The 13739-nt window shown below is 43.0% G+C and overlaps 1 protein-coding gene across 3 annotated transcripts in view; it reads right to left on the bottom strand.

Annotated features, from left to right (window-relative positions):
- SMAD9 (SMAD family member 9) overlaps positions 1–13739 on the bottom strand; it is a 37536-nt gene that overhangs the window by 16782 nt on the left and 7015 nt on the right. For 2 of the 3 annotated variants that reach the window (XM_027650658.1, XM_027650671.1), the window contains exons 2-3: positions 6823–7449; positions 928–1185 (exon numbers count right to left, since the gene is read on the bottom strand). In XM_027650658.1, the coding sequence (XP_027506459.1) occupies positions 928–1185; positions 6823–7234 (670 nt within the window). In that variant the 5' untranslated portion in view covers positions 7235–7449. Of the gene's footprint in view, positions 1–927; positions 1186–6822; positions 7450–8007; positions 8121–13739 lie in introns of those variants that run through there. The other variant, XM_027650666.1, reaches the window with a different exon arrangement.

Raw genomic sequence — 13739 nt, 5'->3', positions numbered from 1 at the left:
TTAAAAGGAAGTTCAAATACTACAAATACCTTGTAAAAATAAACTTCTTGCACTTAAAGTGAAAATAGGCATGTCATTAAGGACATGCATTTAAACACTTTGCAGTTGAGATACTAAAATTTTAAGCTACAAGTTTCTGATCTGAATTCATCTTTGTGGAAAAAACTGAGATCACTGAAACTATTTGAAAGTTAAAGAGTAGAAGTGAATCTGAAACATGTTTTGACATCAAAACTATCTCTCAGCTGTGTTGCATTAACAGCAAATGCATAGTTAAATTTTCACATAATTAGAGCAGTACTAAGTAAGGAGTTTACAACACAAACAATCTGAGTGACATAACCCTCCCAACTTCAGAACTGTGGAACATGTTTCAAAGTCATAGGAATGTGCCTAGTGGCTTCCACAAGTGTTGGGCCAGACTGGTAAACACTTTAATTTATACAGTCAGTGGGATCACCACACATTTAAAAATATTTCTGCACACCAATTTCCCGATTTTATCCTCTCTCTTGATGGAGTTTCTAAAGATTCCTACTCTGCCCATCTTAGGTCCCTTACTTGAGTCTTGCAAGTGCTCTTTTCCATGAATTGTATTGGAAGCTTGGATGGACAGCTTTAAACAGAAGGTGGCCTGGCACACCTGCTTCTCTCCTCAATTTCCTCCTTACAGTAATCATGAAATCTCACTCAGGCACTTCTAGGAGTGGGATGACTACAATTCTTAGTCCCTTGAGCATCTCTCAGAAGGACTGGGAGTCAAATACACAAGAAGCAGTCACAAGAAATCACATTCCAAGTCCACTCTGTCCAACAGTTCAATCTGTAGCTATAGCCTAAGGGAAGCATACAGAATTGTCACCTGACTCCAGGTTCTGGTAAGAACCTCGACTGCCTCAGTCAGAATGTCTAAAAGCTCATTATTACCTGTGAGCTGATAGGGACTTCCGGGTCCAGAAGAGCTTTCTGGTGAGTTGGGATAGCTGATGCTGTTAGGTGACTGGGAAAACATGTGGCTGGGTGATGATGGAAAAGGGGTGCATGGAGGATGCTGGAAAGAATCAGGATAGGTGGCATTGTGCGGCATCAGTGGCTCACTGTGCAGAGAAGTGTTTCGAAACTTGGCAAGGAGGCTGAGGTGAGGGTTAAACTCACTGTGTCTTGGAACGAGTACAGGAGGCAGGACTGAAAATAAAAATAACAACAAGAAATAAAATGGTTAAAACTGCATTCTTGAAAATATATCGCTTTGTAAGTTAAAAAGAGGCATATTCCATGCTGCTAAAAATATTGCTATCTATAGTTAAGTCATTGAAGGGCAACAAACTTGTTCAAAATCAAGAATCAAAAGCTGATTCTTGGGACTTTTTTTTCTGCAGATTTGCAGCCAGTTACAGCAGTTCCATATACAAAACATGGAATCCTGACTTGAGCAAAGTACCAAAAAATTCAAAGGTACGGCATGAGTACACAGTCCTCTTACAGAAATGCAAGTGGCACATCTCTCCATCTAAAAATTATTTATTCTTTCCTTCTTCAAAGACTGATCATGTCAGGACTTTGCTAAATGTTATCACCAGGATGTGCCAAATTCACAGCCATGTTTAAAAACAACTAATAGTACTCTGCAATACACAACATATTTTACTACCACTGAGTAACAGATGGGCAAAAAGAAGTACAGACCCGAAGCTAGACACCAGATTTAAAATGTTCTCAGGTACTTGAAAATGCTACCAGCCAGACAGTGGGATCCTTAAAAGGAAATATAAATGGCAATTAAAATATTGCAGCAATATCAATTTAGCTCTTGCAATACAGTTAGAAAAGATCTAGCATAAAAAGGCATATGTCAATGGTTGGTATTTAAGACATGAAAAATGCAGGTCAGAAAACTGAAATCCAAATTAACCAATGTAAAAATTGGTCTAGTAGAGGATAGCACCTCCCTTCACAAACTCTCTTCACTTACATCTCATACTGTCAGTGCTGTTAACACCACTGCAACTTGAGAAATCCAAAGCGGATCTGAATTACTCTGGATTCTGACATGAAGAGCAAGAGCAGAATTGGAGTCAAAACACTTCAAAAATCCTGACTAGTGAGTTACCTATAAAGATGAAGTCCTTAGGGTGGAACACAAAGGGGCTTGCTAAGTAGGACTACATAAGAGAGTTCAACTTGAGGCTTTAATTGGGTCTCCCATAGTCCCTGGAGGGAGAACAGCACCTACAGCAGGCAATTCATGTAGCCTTAAGCTGTCCTGCAGATCTAAAAGCCACCAGAAGAGATAAGGAGGCAATTTGAGCTATTGCGACAAGGATGAATTGTTCCAAAAGCAGGGACAATTCAGCAGGCTTGTATTGATTGACCTAGTGTGCAGAGCTCCTCTGGTTTAAAACCCAGCAGCACGTAATCTTTCAGTCTACTCTTAGTAGTTTATAGAAACAAAGAGCAATGGGCACCCTTGGTCTTAAACGTTGTTGGGAATATATGGTTTGAACATGTTTTAACATACTGCTTGGGCCCAAACACTCTGCTTAGGTAAGGCAAATCCTTTTTAGGTAGGTTAGCTAACACCTTTTAATTATAGCAAACTCTCATTTATCCAGCTTAATGAAAACATGGAATAATTGCTATAAAGCAAGTAATATATAGATAATGCAAAACATGTGCACGAGAAGAGGCTGCAGGAACACTCCCCTTGAAATGCACATCAACAGCTCAGGGAGCTGGGGCACTTACTAGTGCCTGGTAACAAGGACAGGTTTACAGCTTCTTGCTTGATGTAGCACTATGCTGCAGCTGGGGCAGGATTAAACCATGTATCTGCCTACCCACTAGCATATACCATTTGGGAATTTGTCAGTCACCCACAAGATGAAGAACTGAACCCTAAAACCATACAAGAGATTGGACTGATGTCAGGGAGTTCACTGCAGAAGTCTTCTTATCTGCCTGGAAACACAGGCACTGGGATACCTATTAAGAGACTGGACATAGACCCTTCTCTGGCCCAATGCATTTCTAATTAGCTTTTGGCCAGGACAAGGATTCTGCTTGGGAAACTACTTTCTTTCCTTCTGGATCTGATATGCCCCTATCTGTGGTGTAAAAATTCTGCCACCACTTTCTTAGAGAAAGGTGTTTCTGCTTCTTTACTGCTGTTTTTAGTTTTATGGATTTCCTAGACTCTTCAGGTAGGACTCATACAGGCAATACAAGTATTCACATCTTATTCACATGGATCTCTTCATAGCTAGTGGAGAGAAACAGACTCTTTTACTGCTAAGTTCATCTGCTATACATTGGGACAAGACCAGTACAACCACTGCAGATGTGTTTTTGGTGAGCTGGATTGCTCCCATCCCATGCTCTTGTGAGCAGCCCCAGGTTGTGAGCTGTTGCTGCTTCTGGAGTTTTCCTCTGCTGCTCCATGAAACTGGTACAATGCATGCCAGGTCTGCTGCTGCTCAGCCAGCTCAGACCAGCAGCCTTAAAAAATGGGGAGCTGGTGATCCCTTTGCACCCAGCAGAGGTGCTGAGCAAGGGACAGCTGTGCTACAGCAATGTCATACAGCACTGAGAGGCTGGTACCTCACTGTGGGTACCACATGCTTTCTTCAGCCCTTTGAGAACTCAACATAACTCCTCTAAATGAAAGCTGAGAATTCGAATGTGTGAATAACGCTTGCCAGGGAAAGCCTTTGATTTGCCTTGAGTGAGTCAGCATGCTAGAAGAATTTTCAAGCCTTGAACTTCTTCCCAGCTCTGACCAGGATACTCTTAATTTCTGCTCTACTGTACAGTTTTTGCCACCTCACTTAATCTTTCCACTGACTGTTCTGTGACTGCCTAGAGGGCTAAAGCGGTGGTGAGGAATTCAGAAATTTTCTTGTTTGTGGCTAAGAGTACCCCTGAGGGCCTTGTTCTCCTTGTTCTTTTGGTAACATGCCACTCTCCAGGGCTCAACCACTCTGAAGGAAGTGTGGTCAGAGGCTCAAAACTGAGTAACTGAGTGTATTTGGACTTGCCTTCCCTCATAAATTATCTGCACTTTCTTCACTCAATGAGGGTCCTTTTCTTCTACCTGCTATTGTCTACCAAGAGCCAGAGGTGGACCTTTCCTTCTATGCATGCTCAAGTGTGGATGATCTTTGTTTAACTGAAGACATATACGGTCATGTCCCAAGTCCTGCTACTGCCTTTCATGCACAGGGTTTTCTCCTCTTCCCTTTAGCTTCAACAGTTCTTGCTGGAAACCTGGCTGTGCCCAGAGCCTCTGACTTCAGAGGCTCACAAGCAAACTACCTGTCTCAGTTTAGTTCCAGGTACAACATCCACACTGCGATTTCTCACACATCAGTCCATCTCCGCAGAGTTTACTTACCTTTGGAGATCTACCCTCTGGTGAGATCCACCTACTCCCTGTGCCCACAACTATTTCCAAACACCAAACACATGATCAACAGTGAGATAATTGGGCGGTCTTCCACCTGGGAGGCTATCACATCTTAGTCCTACTCGGGCTTGATGAAAGCAGTCAGTTAATCTAAGTGAAAAATTAATTTCGTCTCCTGCTGTCTAGAGCAATGGTGCACCCTCAAATTTGCAACATCTACACATGAATGATCACATAAAAATAACAGGGTACATGTTTAGGCAGCTTCCAGATTTTTCTGAAACTCAGGCTTTTTCTGACAACAAACAATTCAGATTTCTGACGAGCTCTTCGAAGAAAACAATGAAGGGGGAAGTAGAGCATAACCACCATACCTATCTCCTTCAGACTAGGTAGCCTAACCCCTCTCTGCAGTGGGATGTTGCACAAATAGAGGAAATATTTGCTGTTTTTTTCTAACTGGCACCTGATACTCAGCAGACCTGATAAGAAATCTGCTGGGGACACTGGCAGCAGCAACAAAAGCTATGCATAGTCTGTGCAGTATTGGTCAGCATAACCTAAAAGGTGGCTGGGCAGCCTGGGGACGTAACAGAAGCAATGAAACCCCTGAATCTTCAACCAGAGCCTAAAGCTGCTCTCTAGTAACAGAGGTCTAGGGATCTGCCAGGCCACTGAAGAAAGGGTGAGGCCCTCCCATCTTTGACACAACTCATTCATTCTGGATAAAAGACAACAGGTCCAGTCATAGAGTAGTTGACTCAGTAAGAAAGACTGCAGTGAGGCAAAGTGGTCCACAGAAGGATGAACATTAAAATGAAAATAATATTGGCATGTAGATTATAAAACGTTTGGCAGCCATTTAGCAGCTGCTGTACTATTCCAGTACTAGTGTTTGTTAGCTGACACGGAACAGATGACAAGACTAGGGTTGAAAACAGCACTGTGCAGTGCTGTCAGCTACTACAGAGGAGACTCCATTAACTACACAGGAGTTACACCAGAAGAAATGAAAAGACACTTAAGACTGCAGCCTTCAAACAGAAAGATACAAAAAATGGGATACTTTATGAGCATCTTCTTGTAGATTACTGAAGAGTTTATTTAGCAAGGCAGGCAATCAGCTTTTTCCACTGAGAACTGCTGACAGCAAGCAGCACTCAGTGTAGCTGTAAAATTTAAAAGTTGTGACAATGTTTACAGCAGTTCAGATACAACTTCACAGCAACAGTTCTGCTGCAGTGGAAGGACTATCAGAGGAGGAAGCAGCCCCTGTTGTTTAACAAATGTTAACAAATGTCTTTCCCTTATTTCACCTATGTGAAAAGAAGCATCCCACATTTCACTTATCTGATCCTAATGTCACCTCATAGTAAAGTTCATGCCAGACAAAGAGTAATCACAGAATAATATACTTACCAACCGTATCCATTAGTAAATTAAATTAGTGTGATTTTTGGCAGCAAGGGAGAGCTAGGTTAGACATTAGAAATCATTTTGAACTGTAAGAAGAGCAAAGCAATGGATTCACTTGCCTGGGGAGATTGTAGAGCCTATATCACATGGGACTTTTAGAGCTCATTAGAAAAAGATCCGTCAGGAATGTACCCCGTCATTTGTTTTGGTTTGGTGGTCTGGGCAGAGGAAAACAGGACGACTGCTTGAGATCTCTGTCAGCCCTGCTTTCTAACATCTCTATAGAAGTCAACACTGAACACTATGATTTTTTAACAGCTGTTTCATTGACATAAAGCCCAATTAAATGACCCTTCAGTGTTTTAGTGCTGGCCAAGTCCAGTCTAAAGAGGATCATTGGGGAAAATTTCAAAGTTTTATGACAACTTGGGGGATTTATTTCACATAAAATCTCCCTTTAGGTAAGTAAATTCCATTTAAGGCAGGCCACCAGGCATTTTAGGAAGAATCAACTGACTTGGTTTCATATCCACTGCAAAATATGCGATCTTACTGCAACTCTTATCTTTAAAGGGGAGCTAGTGTTTCCTGTGGGTTAATGAGTCGATTGCTGATTTTGAGACAATGAGACGTAAATCTTGCCAGGGTGGTAAGTCTGGGCTGGTGCCTAGACTTAATGCAAATGGACACCAGTTCACGAGGGAAGGATTCTGCACCCACATCCATGGAGAGGAAGCTGCTTTCAGCACCCTGGACAAGATCCGGGCACCCTCGGTGGTCTGATGGGATGCAGACCCCACAGGGCAACGGGCTCCTTACTCCCTCCTTACTCCTGGCTGCCAGACCTATGACGCCACAGGGCAGGGTAAGACCCAAGATCCTTCCATTAGATGGAGCCTACCTTTTCACATTTCAGAGCACAATTCGTAGGATGCACCAAGACTAGACCTGCTAGAGCAAGAGTTAATAGAGAGACGTGAATCACTGGCAGATGACATAATTACCTGGGGTTTCCACCCGCCGGTAATGGTAGGGGTTAATGCACACTTCTTTTTGTTTTGAGCCAAATGGGAATTCACAACATTCCAGTGGTTTCAACTCATGGTGAGATTGTAAATCAGGCCAGCGCCACACTCTGCAATATATGACGTGGGGAAGCCCCTTGCGGTGAGACACCTGCAGCCGCCCATCCAAGGAACGTGGGATAGTGACACATTTACTGGGCTGACCCGGGCAGCTCAGAGCCCTTTCCAGTTCTTCCATGGCACCCTTTTTCTTCTTTAACTTCTTCACTAAGGAATCAACAGCTTTTTCTGCCCACTTTTCTTCTTCATCTCCTTGTTTCCAGCCCAGCAGCCTCTTCACTGCAGGGCTGGTGAAGGAGAACAAGGAACTGATAGGGGTGCTGGAGTGCATAAGAAGCAGAGATTACAAACAAGCGCCAATGGAAGTACAAATTACTCTCCTGCCTGGCAAGGCTTGGACGGAGTTTCCACAGTATAGCAAGGGACACTTCCTTCAAGGAAAGGTTCTTCCACACATATGTTCCTGTAGTCTTAGGCACTGGTTACAAGTGGTCCAACAGGGTGGGTCTCAGAACTTTCCAAACATCAAGAAACTGCTGATGTAGCCTGGAACAGCAACACAATACACAGTTAGGCTTCACACACTATTTTCATTGTTCCTTCAATAAAATATTTTGAAAGAGAAATTATTCAAAATGTGTAGTTAATTTGCAATGGTTTTCTGTTTGGTTTTTGATGTTTATTTTGGGTCCAAGCTTCTCCTCCCCATTACCCTCCCCACTCCTTTTAGAGCTGGATGATGGAAATTGTTAAGCATCCAGCCACTTCAACTCTGTTTAGAGTTCAATGCACCAGGCAAATTGTTGCATGACTAGGGTTATATTTACTAGAAAACAAAATGTAGCTCTTTTTTATATGCTAGTATCTGTGGATTCAGCTCAAGCATCTTCTATGAAACTAAATCTGTTATATCAAATTTTATGGAACCAATGAGTAGAATATTGTACTGATTTCAACTCCCTCTGCCACTCCAGTCTCACAGTGTACTGTCAAGAGCTGTACAATATTAACTGCAAAACTAATTTAAAATTACTACTCTCAGGTTTCATTTAGGGCCTTTGAAAGATTTATTAGTATTCTCTAAGCTTATTTATATTCTCTCACATGGAAGAGAAAAACCTTGTTTGTCTAGACAGTCTGTTTCTCTCTCTTCAACAATTCACAGCTTTCTGGATCCAAATCACATACTTTTGGACATAGTTTGTGGATCCTCAGTTTTGCTAGGAGTTGCTACATCTGACAAAGTCCAACAGAAGGAGTTTAGTTCTTGAGGGTTTTTACTTTTTTTCCTTCATGTAGCTGGAGACAGCCTAATTTTAGCTGTAAATGACATATTTCCACTGACTGGAACTCTGAGGAAAGATGTCTTCACATGTCAAGCTATTTACTGCTTTAAATAAACTTCATGGACCCCCTGTGCATAGGTAGTCCAAAGGTCTGAACTATATATACAGAGGGCACTTAAAACAGGAGATGAGAACAGCTTCTAAATGGATGCTTCTAGAAAAGCAGCTCCATGACTGCCCTGGTCCACTCTTGTGGACCTTTCCCCCCATCCAGTAAAGGCCTGCTCATAGTCCTCAGCACTACTTATATGCAGCCACTGAGGAGACACATGTCACCCAGTCCGGGGAGCAGCAGAGCTTCACAAACCATATTATTCTGCAATTTCCTTAAACGTACAGTTCTTGTAAGAGTTCAAAGGGCACCTGGGGACACCACGTGCAGGCACAGGTACAACACATTGATACAGGAGGCCAATCCTGAAGATTTGCCATAGTCTGATACCCTCGGCACCACACAGCTCTGGAGCATGCTGCAGAGTAAGCACACACAGCCCAGGGCATCAGAGCCTCTTAGATAACCTGAGAACCAAGGATTGCCTGGAGCTGTTTTTTCTACCAGCTCTTCTGTTCCCATGCCCACCCCTCTGCCCCACTGCATTACCCTTTAAGACGCCAAGCACTCTAAGAAATGCAGGTACACGGACGCATAACAAGCTTTTCCCCTTCTTCCACAACAGCAGCAGTGGTGATGGCGGGGGCTCAAATGCCCAAAAGCCTTCTACTGCACTAGGAAGGTGGAACCAGCACAAAAGCAACACCCTGGCATACCACAAACCCCACCAGTAGTTGCTATTCCCCAAGAGATTAATATTCCAAGAACCAGTGAACAGAAGGTTCCATGAAAGTATGCACAGAAGGACTACAAAACTGAAAGGTAGAACAGGTCCACCTTGCTTCAGGCACCTACCACAGTATTGAGCTGTGGCTTACCCAATTTCTACATTATCAATCTATGTGTATGTCCATTTGTCCTCAACTATCAAGAGAGGTTCCCAACAGAGCACAGCAGAAACCCCCTTGCTCATGCCATTCATCAGTCAATGACCAATTGATTCCACAGAACTGCTCGAACTTGTCCCTTCACACCAAGAGAAACTTCATATTCCAGATTTTTTCCCTGCTCTATATTAGTGAAAATCCAATGACCTGGAGTATTTAACTGGACAGTTAATAATGCTTCTTAGTAAAAACCAAAGTCTATTTCAAACACTTAGAGGGTACATGTGAGAATGAAGTAAATTCGGAATGATTTATCACAGGAAAAAAAACCCTCAAGCTGCTTGTAAAACATAATGTGGATAAAATTTAGGCAGGCAGGCTCCAGCCTTTGCAGGAGCAGGCTCAGCCTACAGAGGCTACAGCACCAGCTGCATCTTGACATCCTGTGCAGTGGAGGTGTCTGTCCCTCACTGCCCCAGTGAGAATCTCTGGAGGATCCACCACCACACTGCCATCACTGTTTGGCAGCACCAAACGCCACCCTCACGTAGAAAATGAATCAATGCTGGGATCGCTGTGGATCAGCCCTGAAAGCAGGAACAGGAAGCAAGGAAAGCCTGGGATGAAAGCCCACTGGACCAGCAGCAGTGAAGTCTCTGCTCCAGGCTGAGAGGGAAAATGGCTCACACTTCTTATCTGAGGGGGTCTCTCGGGCATTGGCATGTGTAAACAACTGCTTCTGATAAGTTAATGCAACATTACAATCATCAGATATGAAAACATACATGTTCACGTAAAAGTATTGTCCCAAGATTTTCTTTTCCATTTTGACCAAGGTTTTAAATAAACACATTAATCTCGTACAGTCAAATTAAATAACTCAACAGTGACATCACTATGAGTCTGAGCACTATTGTTGCTAGTGGGAGAGTAGCCAAGATTATATGTATGAAAGCAAAAGCCGTACTTTGCAGACCATGTGATGTAGTCTCAGATAAGTACTTTGCACAATTTCCTACTGTGCTCCCCCCAGTTTCTTCTAAAATCTTTTTCTCCCCAAATTCAACTGACATATAAATATAAATGGTATTAAATAAACAGATTTCAAATAATATTATCTGAACATCCTAGTTTAACGTTAATAAATTACATAATACTGCATACTATTCAGCAGACTAAGTCCTGTGTTGCTACACTTAGATTCTCCATTATGAAATACCCAGGCAGCCACTCTGCTCCAGGGCTGCAATGACAGGGATGTAAATTCACAATTTAATTTTAACAGTCTTTTAGGACTGAAGCAGTTGCTTCAGCTCTGTGCCTTTGGTAACAGGCAACGTGCCTACTCAACTGGAAACTTCCAACGTTAAAATGTTTCAAAACCATGTTTGATGTATTTTCTGTGCCGATGATCCATTGCGCTTCTTGATGCTCAACAATTCAGAGTGGCAGTGGGGAGGGAACAGTTACAGTTTTGATCCATATCCTCACCACATGTGTAAAGCCATACTATGATGGTAGTTCTGTTCTGGTCACCTCTCCCTCAGTGACAGCATGATGTGCTATCCTGAGTACGAGTCAGGCATCATTCAGGGTACATTCCTAACATGATTCCCTCTCCTCTGGGACTATAAGGAAGGCTTTATCTGTCTGTCAGCTAAGTGACTGGTCAACACTAAACATGGTCAGTCTTCCGTGCCATAGATCTTTATTCCATCACTGAGTTTAGCCTAAGGTCTGAAGCTTGATTTAGGGAAGAGGCAGAAGACATATGGTATGTGAGCATGGACCTTTCGCTTCTTTAGGGCCTGCAGGAGAAGGTGGGACTGGAAATGCACTAGCCCAGTTCACTGGCTCCATTCCTCCTAAACACAGGGCGCCTACCTTAGCTATGGCACAATAGTGATGGGAAACTGGAACTTGACTACCTATAGCATGTTATTACCACAGCATCTGGAATAGCTTTGGTCTGTTACAGTAGCACCTCCAAATCACTTGCGTGTAGTTCAAGAGTTAGCAGGGAACAGGGGTCACTCCTGATAAGCCTGCACAGAGCCACCCTGTTTTGGAGGGTGAAACAGCCATTGCATGGAAGTAAGCCTCAAGCCAAGGTAGGTTTTTCCTAATGTTTAATCTACACCTCCCCAGACACAGCTTCATACCATTCCCTCAGGCTGGGATAATTTCCCTACCATAGGCACAGCAGGGAAATTGTATCAGTCCTTGTTACATTTCACCCTAAGTTTTCTGCAGAAGTCGAAAAGGAAAACTGCATGGATGCTAACAAAACCAGACTTAAAACACAACTGTATAAAAAGCAAAGGGTCCAGTCTCCCTCAAAAGCATATCTGTGCATGTGTGTGTAAGTACACGTGTATGCAGATTGTGTATGCTTTGGAATAAAGAGTCAACGTGCTGCCTCCACTGGAAGCGCTCGTCTGGGCTAACTGCGCCGTGAGAGGCATAGGCAGGGCTATCTGTCTCGAAAATGGCTGACATCAGTCTTGGTGTCACTGCAAAAGCTATGTAAGGCCACAGAGGGAGATTCCTCAGAGGGTTGTCTAGACATAAGCTGTGCAGTTCTTGGAGATGAATGCGGCTAGAAAATGGAGTAGTGCGACAATTATAGCTGGAAGTCTGCCGCTTGGCGACTAAATCACAACAGAATTGGAAGGGAGAAAATAATTTCAGTCAATCAGTGTAAAGAGGAATGCTGTGAACATGCTCTTGGTTAGTTATTTTTACCTAGCACTGATTCAGTTACTTCTACCTACTATGAAAGAGAGAAGCATGCAAGTTTTCTTAAAGCTGAGTCTTGATATGTTTTCAGATGTGGCCAGATGGCAGCAGCCAGCACACACTCAGGGCTGGCAAAGAACCTCCTGGGTTTCATCAGCACTGCCACTCGTTTATGGGGATGTTCCACACATCAGAAGGGGAAAGGGCTATAAAATAAATAAATAAACTAACAGAAGTGTATACAAATACTTGGGCCTCAAATGAGCGAGGAACCTCACCAACCTTGCTTTGGGCCTCATGCACAACCCTTTTTGGTTTTTTTGCAAGCACAGCAGCTCAGAGTTAGGCAGGAGAGTTTCACACGTGCACTCGCTCTGGAAGAGCAGTGTGGAAGCACACACCTGAGCTGCACAGTCATGAGTAACCAGCTCATGGCTTGGGAACGGTGGCCACATGTTACTCTTAACACATGTAAATCACTTGAAAAGACTCATGTTCCACTCGTGGCACCCACAACATCATTTGGGATCCCCCAAGGCTTCTTGCTGTGCTTGGGACCTGCCAGACAAGGGTGCTGTTATGAACCTATCTGAAACCACTGTCTTTCACACCCAAGAAAATACAGTGAATGAATTATTCATTACAATGTTACCTTCTTCTTCTTACTGACAACCACAGACCTGATAGCCAGCATTTTAATTACATGGGACATAAAGGAGGTTGGGTTGTTTGTTTTTTTTTTTAATTAAGAAACTAAATTTCTTCTTGATTTGACCATGGTCTGCTTCAATTGGAAACAGCTGCAATGATAGGAGGTAGAGTGCTTGGGATTTAAATATAACCATGTTTCACACAGCCCTGGCAACATCTTGTTGTTTATTCCTATAAACTTAAATGAATAATGCAAACTTGTGAAACTCATTTTCTTGAGTCTTTTCAAGTTTGTTCTGAAAACCCTTCTACAATAATTTTTACGTGCAGGTATCAATATCAAATAGAAAATCCCACAGCACCTCATGCCTCTCCAACCACTCATCTACCCCGTGGAGCTTTCACCAGAACTCACTGCCCTCAAAATAAAGCAAGGACAAAATTTGATGCTAGTGCCTAAAAATCTGTGACATCCAAATAATTTCTCTGGACTTTGAATTTTGAGTGTAATTACTCAAATATTACCTCATCTGCTCCGCATCATTTAGCTTCTCTTGACAGGAATAACACATTCTCCTTTGATATAAAGAGGGAAAGGTTCAGGTATATAAGTCACACACCTTAGCACAGCTACAGGCCCTTCCATAGGCCAAACACTCGTGGAAATGTTTAAGATGCATAAATTCTGTCACGAAAGAAAATTAAGTACCAAGGTCACTTTTGGTACGCCCATGATGCCTGACTAGGAAGAAGGGATGTACCAACTCCCACAGTGGGACTACTGTGAGTGAGCACATTGACTGATGTTTCAACAAAGCTTCAGTGGTGTGGCTTAAGATGGGGAGAGCAGAGGGGCATGGACATGGTAATAGTTCACCCATGTGCAAAAGGCTGTTGCAGGCAGGATAGGGGCATGTCTTTCATGTCCACTTGAGAAACAGGGAGAGCATACGAATAGAACAGATACATGTTAGGATAAGCTGCTGCTGGAAGTCTGTGAGTGCATATTACACAGCTTGCTTCAAGAATAACTGTGCTGACCTTGGGGAGAAAGAAGGGACTGGAAAACCCCTTGAGATGAGCCCTTATGACCCTAAATCCCCTACTATGACTAAGCAAAAGAGCCCCTCTCTTCAGGTGCAGCACTAGGCTAACATGGCT

The sequence above is a fragment of the Corapipo altera genome, unplaced genomic scaffold, assembly GCF_003945725.1.
Source record: "Corapipo altera isolate COAL_440 unplaced genomic scaffold, ASM394572v1 0, whole genome shotgun sequence".
Taxonomy (NCBI): Eukaryota; Metazoa; Chordata; class Aves; order Passeriformes; family Pipridae; genus Corapipo; species Corapipo altera.
Note: the sequence above shows the minus strand (reverse complement) of the source record. Positions and strands in the feature narration are given on the sequence as shown.